Source organism: Bombina bombina, chromosome 1 (assembly GCF_027579735.1).
Source record: "Bombina bombina isolate aBomBom1 chromosome 1, aBomBom1.pri, whole genome shotgun sequence".
NCBI lineage: Eukaryota > Metazoa > Chordata > Amphibia > Anura > Bombinatoridae > Bombina > Bombina bombina.
Window position 1 is genome coordinate 1440437607 of NC_069499.1, and position 15083 is coordinate 1440452689.

The 15083-nt window shown below is 38.0% G+C and overlaps 1 protein-coding gene across 1 annotated transcript; it reads right to left on the minus strand.

Annotated features, from left to right (window-relative positions):
- Positions 1-5243: 5243 nt before the first annotated feature.
- On the minus strand, positions 5244-6212 carry LOC128665869 (olfactory receptor 6N1-like). Its single transcript, XM_053720114.1, has one exon. It carries the CDS (start codon positions 6210-6212, stop codon positions 5244-5246), a length of 969 nt encoding a protein of 322 aa, XP_053576089.1.
- Between the last annotated feature and the right edge of the window lie 8871 nt (positions 6213-15083).

Sequence of the window (15083 nt, forward strand, 5' to 3'; positions counted from 1 at the left end):
TACAAGTCAGATTTACATATAGATTGAAAAGGGGTTAAAGATCTATGGAATTTTGCGTGCTTAGAATGAGTAGCAAGATAGTGATTTACTTGAAAGTATTTAAACCATGGGGTGAAAAAAGGTCCAAATTTTTCCTGCAGATCAACTTTAGGTCTAAGAGATTTGTTATCCATGGCCATGTAGCACAGGATGACATCTAGTAAGGATAAATTCCTTACATAATCAGAGGATAAAGGTAACTGTGTTTCTGGATTATGTTTCAAAGGTGTTAAGGGGGACGGTATATCAGAAATCGTGGGAAAGCTGCCAAGACAATTGTCCCCCGTTTTAAAAGTCAAATTAGTTATTTCTGAGGTCGAAGCGTGCAAAGTCCTGTGAATGTGTGGAAGCCAGCAGCTTGCACCTAATTGGGAATTTTGCGCTAGATCATGTTCAAGACTTACCCATTCCTTATGGTTGCCGTATTTACACCAATCAATAATCCGTGTAAGGGTACTTGCTAAGAAATAATAGTAGAGGTTTGGCATTCTCAAACCTCCCTTAAATATAGTTGCTTTAGCAAGTCTAGGGCGTTTGTTATTCCAGAAATAGTTATTTAATATATTCTGGAGTTTATTAAAGAAGGGTTTAGGTAATTTAATTGGGGTGGTTTGAAATATATATAGCATTTTTGGAAGAATGGTCATCTTTATGGCATTCAATCTACCTATCCAGGATAGGGTTTTATTGTGCCATGAATGTAGCTCTTGTTGTATCTTTTTCAGTAAGGGAGCATAATTAGCATTATACATTTGCTGAGGGTCCTTTGTGATTTGAATGCCCAGGTACTTTAGGGAGTTTTGCTGAAGTTTGTAATGATAAAATGACTGTATATGGTTAAGTGTAGTGATGGGGACCTCTATTCCCATAAATTCTGAGGCATTAATTTTGAAATTTGATAACCTACCATAAATTTGGAACTCAGAGTGTATTTCGGATAGCGAAGTGAGTGGGTTGGTTATAGTCAGAAAGACATCGTCCGCGTATAGAGAGTAGAGCACTCGCTTTGTTTGCGAGAGGTAGCGGGATCGTTACCCACATTCTCAAGAATCTTTTGGTGACCTTTCTGAGTAATAGTCATGGTTGCTGGCCTGTTGGGTTGGTGACTATGGACTTGGGAGGAGCTTGCTCTCCACATTACCATCTTGAAGTGGAGAGCGATCTACAATGCTCTGATGGCTTGGCCTCAGTTGTCCTATCCGGTTTTTCAGGTTATAGTTGCAGGGAGGACCCTGAAGTTCCTTTGCCATGATTGCCGTGGATTGTTCAGTGGGAGGACGCTCACATTCTAGTTTATCCACTATTCTCATTTCAGTGTATACCGGGAGCGGACTTCTTGAGCTGTTAGTTTTTTCATCCCGGGAGTGGGTTTTCCTGGAGGTGTTCTCCAGGTTAACTCTCACATAGGAGGTACTGGAGTTGGAGATAACAGTACACCAAGTTTCCAAGTTATATTTAGGGTCAGAGATTAGCAGGCTACTCTGCTAATTACCCTGGTGGTTCCTTGGGATTTCAGTCTGATGGCTTTCCTCTACGAGTCTCTGCTTGTATCAAATGGGAGTGAGCATCAGTATTGTTATAAGTTCCTGCATAGTCTCGCAGGATCTGGTTTTTGACCTAGCGGAGATTTTTTCCACCTTGGTGGTTGTTCCTGTGGAAGAACCTTCTAGTTCAGGGTCTTTTCTTTCATACAACTTCTTTTTATTCTGAAGCTTTCTGCTTGGAAATTGACTTCTTAGTAATGTGTAAGCATGGTTTTTCTGACTTGGTCATTTAGACTATGATTCAGGCTCGCAAGTCTGTTACTAGTTTCTTTTACTTTAAGCTATGGCATAAATTCCCTGATTGGTGTGAATCCATGGACTTTTCTTGGAAGTAGGGTCAGGATTCCTAGAGGTTTTGCCCTTTTCCAGGTTGGTCTGGAGGATGGTTTGTCAGTCAGTTCTCTGAAGGGTCAGCTTTCTGCATTATCTTTTTTTTACACAGGTGTCTGGTGGATGTGCCAAATGTGTATACTGTCAGAACCTGGTTAGTATCAGGCCTTTTGAAGTCTGTTGCTCTTGGAGCTTTTCCTTTGTTTTAAGGTTTTTGCAGCAGGCTCAGTTTAAGCCTTAGCATTCTATAAGATTTTAACTCTTTTTCTTGGAATTTTCATTTTTGTTATACATTCTGCTTGGAGAGTTTTGGTGCTCTGGGCTTTGCAGTGTGATTCCTTTTATCTTTTCGGATAAGGCGGTTTTTTATCCTAAGTGGAAATATTGTTTGGGAATTGTTTTTCCCTCTATGTCCTCATTCTTATTTTTTGAGGTTCGTGTGTCCACAATTTGGATGTTGTGCAGGCTTCTGTTTTTGTTTGTTTTCTCTGTATTAGAAAACTACTGCAACTTCTCTTTTTTTCTGGCTGAGAAGTTTACTTAATTTGCCTTTCAGACTGCGGGGCTGCAGTTTCCTGAGAGAGTTATGGCTCATTATTTGAGGGCTGTCTCTTCTTTTTGGGCTTTCAAAATGAAGCTTCTGTGGGACAGATTTGCAAGTCTGCCACTTGGTTTTTCTCTGCATATTTTTTTTTCAAATTTTCCAAATTTGATTCTTTGTCTCAGTTGAGGCTTCTTTGGGGGGTATTAAGGTTCTTCAGGCAGTGGTGCCTTCTGTTTAGGTTACCTGTCTTGTCCCTCCCTAATCATCTGTGTCCTCTAGCTTGGGTATTGGTTCCCACTAGTAATTGATGATTCTGTGGACTTACCATATCTTAGGAAAGAAAACATAACTTATGCATACCTGATAAATGTAATTATTTCCAGATATGGTGAGTCCACGGCCCACCCTTTATTTTAAGACAGTTTTTTTTACTAAAACCGCAGGCAACTCTACATCTTTGTGTTATCTTCTTTTTCCATTTTTCTTCAGCTGAATGACTGGGGGTTATGGGTAAGAGAAGTGACATATATAGCAGCTTTGCTGTGGTGCTCTTTGCCTCCTCCTGCTGGCCAGGAGTGATATTCCCACTAGTAATTGATGATTCCGTGGACTCACCATATCCGGAAAGAAATACATTTATCAGGTAAGCATAAATTATGTTTTTTTTTGTGAGCTAACAGTTTTCACCGTTCTTAAATCAGCACTCTAGCTGTACAGCACTAACACTTTTTTGTAGCTAGAGTGCTAAATATGGAGAACAGTCAAAACCATTAGCTCACAAAAAAAAACAAGCGTTTTGAAGTGGGCGTCCAGAGCCCAGAGAATAAAATTACACAGCTAGATTAAAAAGTAAATTACAGCACATCATTAATAGAAGTGACCATTTAAAGTCCCTCTATATTATATTGCTTAGATTCCAGACCTGATTTTAAAACGTAAACTTTACCATCACTTTAACTAATACTCAACAGTTAGTTATGCTTGCAATAAAAACAACAGCAGCAGCTTTGACAATAAAATAGCCCAGTTTATTTATTTCTGCTCACGTTGCAGTACAACTAAATACAATTTTAAATTGAAAATACGCAATTTACATGTAACATAATAAAATGACCGTCTGTGAGGGTTGATTACCTAAACTCCACTGCTTTTTGTACTGATGATGACTGTCCTGTGCTGTCACCTTGCACCACTGGGTCCCCTTGCAGTTCTGGTGCTCTATTTGGTGCATTGTGGTGTTGTTTGGATAAAAATGTCATCATTGGCACCATTCCTTATTTGTTCTACACTTACAATCTCCACTAAGCTCCCATATAAGCAACCAATAGTTTTCCCTCTCACTTTATGTTGGTTACTGCTGGGGGTTGTAGTGGTCTCTTGCAGCCTCCTTGCCTTGTATTTTTTCATGTTGCCTCTATCTGTTCAGTTTGAAGAAAAACTTACCCGGGTAGCTGCTTTTATTATTATTATTATTATTATTATTATTATTATTATTATCAGGTATTTGTAGAGCGCCAACAGATTCCGCAGTGCTGAAAAACACTTCTTTATTCCGTTTTCCATTAAAATGTTTGCGGCAACATGGTATCCACAATTCTCATTCAGCACACACACAGGTGTCCAAGCAGCATCACAGGGGTCAGCTGATGCGTTTTAACAAATCACCGTAGTCAAAGCTGTATATCTATCTGTCCAGTATCTTTCTGTACACTGTATTGCTGTCTAGTGCCTTTAAGTCCTGCACATTCCTGTCCAGTGGATTGCTGTCAAGTGTCATGCTATTGTCTATTTATAATATAAGTCTTCTGTTTAAAGACATGTTATAAAGTGCCTTGTCTTATAGCCTATAAGTCTCACAATCCAGGACATTTTTTTGTGTGAAACCAGTATATTATTTGATAAGCAGCCTTTTTGTCTTAGTCTTTGCTCTAAAAGTCTATTTATAGTGTCATCTATATATACAGTACCTGTGCTATTTTTCACTTCCACAGGGGTACACATATCACTTAAAAGCTCTTAACAAAAGCTCACATAAGATATAAATGTATGTTTTTAAATAGCGTACTTATATTGGGCTAGATTACAAGTGGAGCGCGTAAGTATCTTGCGCCCACAAATGGGCAAATTAACCATTACAAGTGGCTGGTTAATTTTATAAATGTGCCCCAAATGCCCCCAATAAAACAATTTAATAAAAGAACTGCACTAGGCAGTATTTTGGGGCTAAAGTTGGCAGGAGTGGGGTTTTAAGAAAAAAAAAATGGCACTGTAATGTGCCTGTACTTTGAGGTCTATGGGAACTGTGTATTCCCTTAAATATATATACTTAAATATATATATATATTATCAAATACATATATATTTATATGTACTACCATTGCTGCGCTACTTTCCCCTTTTGCTGTGCTTAGGATCTGTGCTGTCACTGACCCTATCAGAACGAGGCTCCGATTGGAGCCTATGGAAGTTCGTGAGTACAATGCTTCCCAGCAATGCGTTTGCGAACTTGTGTTTGCATTGCTGACAACTTATAGTATCAGTGCACATTAGTGTGCTGGTATTACACAGTGGAGCCCAAATATCGCTTTTACTAAATCGATATTAAGCTCTCCACTTGTAATCTGACCCATTATTTTTAAATATTATTTATTAGCTCCTATTAGTCCTAGAACCTTTTCTCAGTGATTCATTCAATTTTCTTAGATTTTACATTTATTTTTTATTTTACTAAAATGCTACAAAAATATATTTAAAAACTTCAAAATAAGCTGTGAAAGACTTCATGGTTATCTCATTCTGAAATAATCCTGAATCCTGTTTAAGCTTTTTTTAAGTCCCTCCTTTACTTCCTTGTTCCTCAAACTGTAGATGATGGGATTTAATAAAGGGGTTAACATGGCATACACTAATGCAAAGAACATATCATGGTCTTCCAAAAGAGAACCCCTTGGGCTGACATACACAGTAAAAGCAGAGCCATAAAACATCACCACAACTGTCAAATGGGAAGAGCAGGTTGAGAAAGCCTTTTTTCGACCCCTGTTTGACTTTATCTTCATGATAGAGAATATTATAAGACAGTACATGACAAGGATTAACATAAGGTTGAACATGGTGGCAAAGCCAATCACACAGCTATTTATGATCCGGTTGAGTGAAATGTCTATACATGCTAGACTCAATAGGGGAGCTAAGTCACAGAAGTAATGGTTTATGTTATGAGGTCCACAGAAGGGCACCATAAGAGTAAGTGTCATTGGGATAACTGAAGCCAGAAATCCAAAAGTCCAGCATGTCAAGGAAAGCTGCATGCACATTCTAGCATTCATTATAGCAGTATACCTAAGAGGGTTACATATGGCAATGCAGCGATCAAAGGCCATTACCCCAAGCAACCCACACTCTGTCATACCTAAGCCATGAAACATATAAAGCTGAGCAAAACAAGTCTGGAAGGAAATCCTTTTGTCATTGGTTCCCAAGAGAGACAAAAGCTTTGGGACTGTAGTAGATATGTACCACATTTCCAGGAGAGATAGGTGTGTGATAAAATAGTACATTGGTGTATGAAGTTGTACATGATAGCGCACCATAATGATGATAATCATGTTTCCTAAAATAGTGAGTAGGTAAGTGAAGAGGAAGAAAATAAACAGAACCATTCGTAAATCGTCAAGCTGGGCAAATCCTTGTAAGAAAAAATATTGTAACTTGGTATTGTTTCCTTCCTCCGTTTCATGCTTGTTCAAGTTCATCTGAAACATAAGGTAAAATATGTTTGTTCCCTACTAAGTTTGTAGAACAAAGAAATACAGGGAGTGCAGAATTATTAGGCAAATGAGTATTTTGACCACATCATCCTCTTTATGCATGTTGTCTTACTCCAAGCTGTATAGGCTCGAAAGCCTACTACCAATTAAGCATATTAGGTGATGTGCATCCCTGTAATGAGAAGGGGTGTGGTCTAATGACATCAACACCCTATATCAGGTGTGCATAATTATTAGGCAACTTCCTTTCCTTTGGCATAATGGGTCAAAAGAAGGACTTGACAGGCTCAGAAAAGTCAAAAATAGTGAGATATCTTGCAGAGGGATGCAGCACTCTTAAAATTGCAAAGCTTCTGAAGCGTGATCATCGAACAATCAAGCGTTTCATTCAAAATAGTCAACAGGGTCGCAAGAAGCGTGTGGAAAAACCAAGGCGCAAAATAACTGCCCATGAACTGAGAAAAGTCAAGCGTGCAGCTGCCAAGATGCCACTTGCCACCAGTTTGGCCATATTTCAGAGCTGCAACATCACTGGAGTGCCCAAAAGCACAAGGTGTGCAATACTCAGAGACATGGCCAAGGTAAGAAAGGCTGAAAGACGACCACCACTGAACAAGACACACAAGCTGAAACGTCAAGACTGGGCCAAGAAATATCTCAAGACTGATTTTTCTAAGGTTTTATGGACTGATGAAATGAGAGTGAGTCTTGATGGACCAGATGGATGGGCCCGTGGCTGGATTGGTAAAGGGCAGAGAGCTCCAGTCCGACTCAGACACCAGCAAGGTGGAGGTGGAGTACTGGTTTGGGCTGGTATCATCAAAGATGAGCTTGTGGGGCCTTTTCGGGTTGAGGATGGAGTCAAGCTCAACCCACAGTCCTACTGCCAGTTTCTGGAAGACACCTTCTTCAAGCAGTGGTACAGGAAGAAGTCTGCATCCTTCAAGAAAAACATGATTTTCATGCAGGACAATGCTCCATCACACGCGTCCAAGTACTCCACAGCGTGGCTGGCAAGAAAGGGTATAAAAGAAGAAAATCTAATGACATGGCCTCCTTGTTCACCTGATCTGAACCCCATTGAGAACCTGTGGTCCATCATCAAATGTGAGATTTACAAGGAGGGAAAACAGTACACCTCTCTGAACAGTGTCTGGGAGGCTGTGGTTGCTGCTGCACGCAATGTTGATGGTGAACAGATCAAAACACTGACAGAATCCATGGATGGCAGGCTTTTGAGTGTCCTTGCAAAGAAAGGTGGCTATATAGGTCACTGATTTGTTTTTGTTTTGTTTTTGAATGTCAGAAATGTATATTTGTGAATGTTGAGATGTTATATTGGTTTCACTGGTAAAAATAAATAATTGAAATGGGTATATATTTGTTTTTTGTTAAGTTGCCTAATAGTTATGCACAGTAATAGTCACCTGCACACACAGATATCCCCCTAAAATAGCTAAAACTAAAAACAAACTAAAAACTACTTCCAAAAATATTCAGCTTTGATATTAATGAGTTTTTTGGGTTCATTGAGAACATGGTTGTTGTTCAATAATAAAATTAATCCTCAAAAATACAACTTGCCATATAATTCTGCACTCCCTGTATATAGCAGAATTAGTGCATCAGATTTAAATAAGCATTACTTTAATAATTGTTTGTTGTTTAAAACTAATAAAAAGGGACAAAGTTAATGCATGAACAAACCACTTAGGGTTCATTTTTTTAAACTGAAGTAGGGAACTCTTCTTATATTGGGCAACCCCATGCTCACCCAAATATACTCTCATATTCATGAAAAAAATAACTCAATACAAAACAAGCCTTCTTCTGTTAATCAGTATTGGTGCACACTCATCATTCCCATTAATTCATTGTTAGTTCAGAATCAAGAGGTTCTTCTCAGCCTCTGCACCAAGAAGATCATCTGATTTTTGTCTTTATCACTTTGAATTCGCTACCAGAATAAAACTTTTAGTAGCAATTTCTATTCAGTACCTCTAAGGTCACCATAGAACATCAGTTCCAGTTACAATAGAAATATACAAGAGACATGGATCTCATTTTACAGATTTAAAGGGATAATATATATATTTATTTTCTGATTCAGACACAGCATGTATTAATTGAAACATTTTTTTTTTACTTCTGTTATCAAATTTGCTTAATTCCCATGGTATTCTTTGTTGAAGAGGTGCCTAGGTAGATGTCTGGAGCACTACATGGTAGGTAATAGTACTGCCATCTAGTTCTCTTACAAATGCATTACATTCTTGCAAATCTGCTGCCATATAGTGCTACAGACACGTGCACATTTCTGAGCTCATATTCCTGCTTTTCAACAAAAGATACCAAGAGAAGAAGAAAAACTGATAATAGAAATAACTAAGAACGTTGTTTATAAATGCATAATTAATAAAAGAAAAACAATCAGCTAGATTACGAGTTTGGCGCTAGGCTTAAAAAGCAGCGTTGGCCGGTCCTAATGCTACTTTTTAACGCCCGCTTGTATTACGAGTCTTGCAGGTACAGGTGTACCCAGGGCCGCCACTAGAAATTTTGGGGCCCCTGACTTAACCATTGATCAGGGCCCCCCCCTCCTCCCTTGAAATGTGCAATTTTTGACCAAGTGACTAAATTGTATATGCACTTTATTCTTAAGTGTCTATTTAAACGTGGAGATGTTGTTAAGGTAGTAACATACAGACACACTCATACACTGAAACACACACTCACACATAAGGATGCACATATAGACACTCTAGCAGACACGCAAAGAAACACACTCAGACACAGACACCCAAGCAGACACTTAGCACTTTTTAACAAAATATGGAGTTCTGATTATCTTTTTGTAAAGGAAGATGCCAACTAAATGATGACAACAGCATGCAGTGGCTGAAAGGAAGGGCCCTGAACTGCCTAAACAATAATTTAAAGGTTAAATGGTGGATTAGGTGACTCCCGGAAAGGTCTCATTAGTCTCAAAGTCTGTAGAAAAATGTGAATAATCAGTAGTAAGGTCAAAATGTCCTAAAAAGGAACAGACAATGGACACACACACAAACTAAAACTTGCACATACACCCAAGGAAACACAGAGACAGCCTCAGAAAACACACAAAGACATACACACACACACACAGAGAAAGCCACAGAAAACACACAAAGACATACACACACAGAGAGACAACCACATAAAACACAGAAAGACATACATACACATGCCCTCACTGATACATCCACAGAAAACATACAAAGACATACACACACGCTCACAGAGACACCCACAGAAAATACACACCCTCACAGAGACATCCACAGAAAACACAGACATACATACATACACACACACCCACACAAAGACATCCACAGAAAACACAGACATACACACCAACCCTCACCAAGGCATCCATAGAAAATACACAAAGACAAACGTACACACACCCTCACAGAGACACCCATAGAAAAAAAAAATAAATACACACTCATAATGACACAAACCAAAGCACAAAGACATAAACACAGACACCCACAGAAACACTCACAGGAGGAAACATTTATGCACCTTGCATCCCCTAAATCAACGTTGTGACATGCATGATAAAAAAAAATGCAGAAATTAAGAGATCACTTTTTAAAGAATCCTATTTGTAAATGTGAAAACAAAAATAATTCTGTGAATTCAAAATTGTACATTAATGATCTGGGTAGATGGCTAGATGAAGAAAAGTACTTTTAAAAGGTTGCCATATGTTTGTTTGTTTTTTCCCCCATTTTACCCAACCAAGAGCACCACTTCAAATATAGTGTACAAATGTTCCCATCTGTCAGCTGTACTTTTGGATTTTGAAAATGCTGTACTCTATATGGTCTTGGTGGAACCATAAGCTGTGGTACTCATACCATAAGATCTTATTAAATTCAGGATTTAGGCTTGTTGGTATGTATTTCAAAATTAAGTCAGCTGTAGTGTAAACTGAACAGTTTTAAGTTAACCTGTGTCATTTCAAACACTGAGCAATCTTAGTCTGCGAGTATAACATTTTATGCAGATGTAAAAATCTTAGATAAAATGCCTCCTTGCATCTGGAAAGTCCTTGCATAAAGGGACAATAAACTGGAATGTAATATATATATATATATATATATATATATATATATATATATATATATATATATATAAATGCATATCTGCCAAAAGGGCACCTACCATTTGCGTATTGAGGAGGAAACATTTCTGCTTGGTTTTAAATATAGAATTTCTACAGCATTGTCAAATAATCATAAATACATTGCTGCTAAAAAAATGTGTTTTTATAGACCCCTGGCCCCACCATACAACTACTACCACACTAAAGTTACAATCCGAAATTGCACAAATAAATAAAAAAACATTTGCTAAGTAAGTCCTACCTCCTCTGCAAATGAAAGTGATCTGCCGTCTGACTCAGGCACACACTGTACAAACAAAGTGCCAAGTCTGTCTCACACTGTGCATAGTGGTTTAGTGCACACTCAGAAATCCTCTCAAATGCTAATACTTTGTTCAATTAGCACTCTGCTGTAGTACCCACTGGTGACTGCCAAAATTAAAAAAAAAAAAAATTTTTTTTTTTTTTTTTTTTAGTTCTTGCCTCATGGGGCCCCCCTGGCCCATCGGGCCCCTGACAGGAGTCACCCCTGTCACCCCCTGATGGCGGCCCTGGGTGTACCACTCACTTTTTTGGCCAGACTTGGAAATACCGCAAATCTACTTACGTCAATTGCGTATTCTCTGTTTTCAATGGGACTTGCATAGCGCCGGTATTACGAGTCTGCCAAAAAGTGAGCAGTAGACCCTCTCCTGTCAAGACTGGTACCGCATTTTAAAGTCGGTAGTTAAGAGTTTTATGGTACATTGCCGTAGCATAAAACTCTTAACTAAAGTGCTAAAAAGTACACTAACACCCATAAACTACCTATTAACCCCTAAACCGAGGCCCTCCCACATCGCAAACTCTAAAATACATTTTTAACCCCTAATCTGCAGAACCGGACATCGCCTCCACTATAATAAATATATTAACCCCTAAACCGCCGCACTCCCGCATCGAAAACACTAGTTAAATATTATTAACCCCTAATCTGCTGTCCCTAACATCACCGACACCTACCTACATTTATTAACCCCTAATCTGCCGCCCACAACGTCACCGCCACTATATTAAAGTTATTAACCCCTAAATCTAAGTCTAACCCTAACCCTAACACCCCCTTACTTAAATATAACTTAAATAAATCTAAATAAAATTACTATTATTACCTAAATAAATCCTATTTAAAACTAAATACTTACCTATAAAATAAACCCTAAGGTAGCTACAATATAACTAATAGTTACATTGTATCTAGCTTAGGGTTTATTTTTATTTTACAGGCAAGTTTGTATTTATTTTAACTAGGTAGAATAGTTATTAAATAGTTATTAACTATTTAATAACTACCTAGTTAAAATAAAGACAAATTTACCTGTAAAATAAAACCTAACCTAAGTTACAATTACACCTAACACTACACTATAATTAAATTAATTCCCTAAATTAAATACAATTAAATACAAATAAATAAAATTATCTAAAGTACAAAAACAAACACTAAATTACAGAAAATAATAAACAAATTACAAGATTTTAAAACTAATTACACCTAATCTAATCCCCCTAACAAAATAAAAAAGCCCCCCCAAATAAAAAAGCCCTACCCTACACTAAATTACAAATAGTCCTTAAAAGGGTCTTTTGCGGGGCATTGCCTCAAAGTAATAAGCTCTTTTACCTGTAAAAAAAAGTACAAATCCCCCCCCCAACATTAAACCACCCACACAACCAACCCTACTCTAAAACCCACCCAATACCCCCTTAAAAAAACCTAACACTAACCCCTTGAAGATCACCTTACTGGGAGAAGTCTTCACCCAACTGGGTCAAAGTCCTCAACGAAGCCGGGAGAAGTCTTCATCCAAGCCCGGCAAAGTGATCCTCCAGACGGGCAGAAGTCTTCATCCAGACAGCATCTTCTATCTTCATCCATCCGGCGCGGGTCCATCTTCAAGACATCCGGCGCGGAGCATTCTCTTCCATCAAAGTCTTCTTACTAAATGATGGTTCCTTTAAGTGACGTCATCCAAGATAGCGTCCCTTCAATTCCGATTGGCTGATAGAATTCTATCAGTCAATCAAAATTAAGGTAGAAAAAATCCTATTGGCTGATGCAATCAGCCAATAGGATTGAAGTTCAATCCTATTAGCTGATCCAATCAGCCAATAGGATTGAGCTGGCATTCTATTGGCTGTTCCAATCAGCCAATAGAATGCCAGCTCAATCCTATTGGCTGATTGCATCAGCCAATAGGATTTTTCTACCTTAATTCCGATTGGCTGATAGAATTCTATCAGCCAATCGGAATTGAAGGGATGTCAAATAACTATTTAATAACTATTCTACCTATTTAAAATAAATACAAACTTGCCTGTAAAATAAAAATAAACCCTAAGCTAGCTACAATGTAACTATTAGTTATATTGTAGCTAGCTTAGGGTTTATTTTATAGGTAAGTATTTAGTTTTAAATAGGAATTATTTAGGTAATAATAGTAGGTTTTATTTAGATTTATTTAAATTATATTTAAGTTAGGGGGTGTTAGGGTTAGACTTAGATTTAGGGGTTAATAACTTTAATATAGTGGCAGCGACGTTGGGGGCGGCAGATTAGGGGTTAAGGAGTGTAGGTAGGTTGCAGCGACATTGGGGGCGGCAGATTAGGGGTTAATAAATATAATGTAGGTGTCGGCGATGTTGGGGGCAGCAGATTAGGGGTTCATAAGTATAATGTAGGTGGCGGCGGTGTCCGGAGCGGCAGATTAGGGGTTAATCAATATAATGTAGGTGTCGGCAATGTCGGGGGCGTCAGATTAGGGGTTAATAAGTGTATGACTAGGGGTGTTTAGACTCAGGAATCATGTTAGGGTGTTAGGTGTAGACATAAATGTATTTTCCCCATAGGAATCAATGGGGCTGCGTTAGGAGCTAAACGCTGCTTTTTTACAGGTGTTAGGTTTTTTTTCAGCCGGCTCTCCCCCATTGATTCCTATGGGGAAATTGTGCATTAGCACATTCAACCAGCTCACCACTAACGTAAGCAGCGCTGGTATTGAGGTGAGATGTGGAGCAAAATTTTGCTCTATGATAACTTTTTTGTGGTCAACGACCAGTGTGTCTGTAAGTGAGCGGTGAGCATAAACTGCTCGTTAGCACCGCATAGCCTCTAACGCAAAACTCATAATCTAGGTGATTGAATTTCATGTCCCTTTGTGTTAAGAGGCAAACAAAATATATATGCAGTTTAGCTGCAGTTACTGAACAACCTTAGCTCATTTGTATTCTGGAATGCTCACTGTTTATATATTTTACAGCTAGTAAAAAAACAGAAAATTGATAATAATTAACCAAAAAGTTAAAATATCTTGTTTGTTTCTAAGTAAAACAGGACATTAGTATATTGTTTAGTCTGAAAGGGACCTTTCTGGGAGCAGCTCACTCCATTCTGGTGTCCATGCAGAGTGTCAGATTTAATATTTGAATGCAAATATTCAGGTCAATATAGATGCAAATAAGACATTTTTTTCAGATATACATATTTGGTATTTTTAGGTAATACAAGTTTTGATGCCACATTCTCTACTAATAGTGTTGCAACCTAAAACTTATAAACAACATAAAAAGATACATAACGCAATGTAAATAACAATTATGGGCCAGATTACGAGTTGCATGCAAGTAATATCGGGTTTATGGGCCTCCGAAGTAGCATATGTATTACAAGTCGCTTGAGAGCAATTGAATTTAAAGAGCTTTGGGTTAGTGCAACCTCAGAGCTCTGGTTAACTGTTACGCTCGAATAAAAAGTTGCACAAACATATAAAATATAACATCAGATATATATAGAAATATCTATTTATAAATAGAAAATATTCTTCTGTGTGAAAAACATTGGAATGTGAAATATTCATATTTTTATGTCGGGTTAGCACATTTGAGAAAACACCATTGTGTTTGCGCAAGAGTAGAGTAATTTTTACCACTTATTTTGCTTCAGTGCTTTCAAGGGGGAATACATTAACACATACGTGATATTCTAAGTTCGGCTTTTTGCACGCATCCGGTTAGCATGCAAGTAAAAACTTTTTACTTTCAACTTGTAAAACCCGAGATACCTGACGCACAAAAAGTTTACTTCTAGTGTAGTTACACTATGTTTCTGTAAACCCTTTGCATGTATAGAAGATTGACTAATCACAACCATATGTTACTTGACTTGGAATTTTAAAATATAAGAAATGTCCTAATATAGATACATTGGGTTTTGTTTTTTGGCTTCTTAAAGTGAAGGTCCAGTTTGATGAATTAGTGCCCGGTTTTTAATAAACCTATTAAAAACAAGGGCACTTTAATTCATAAAAATTGACATTTTACTGTTTTCTTCAAAAACTTACCTTTTAATCCTGGCAGCCGCTCCAGCACTTCCTCCGCCCGTCGCAAGCCATATTCGCGGGACAAAATGACGAATTCGGCTTCCTCCAATCACAGCGTTGTATCAGGCCAAGATTCCCCCAGGGGTAGGCTGTGATTGGAGGAAGCCTGATTCATTATTTCCGTCGTCTGCAGAAGCTTCCGACGGCCGCTTGAATCGCTGGAGCGGCATTCAGGTTTAAAAGGTAAGTTTTTGAAGAAAACTGAAATCTCAATTTTAGTGAATTAAAGTGCCCTTGTTTTTAATAGGTTTATTAAAAACTGGGCACAGATTCATTAAAATGGAC

Bases quoted from the DNA above. Each gene is read 5' to 3' on its own strand.
- LOC128665869 (XM_053720114.1), bottom strand. From the start codon at position 6,212: ATGAACTTGAACAAGCATGAAACGGAGGAAGGAAACAATACCAAGTTA.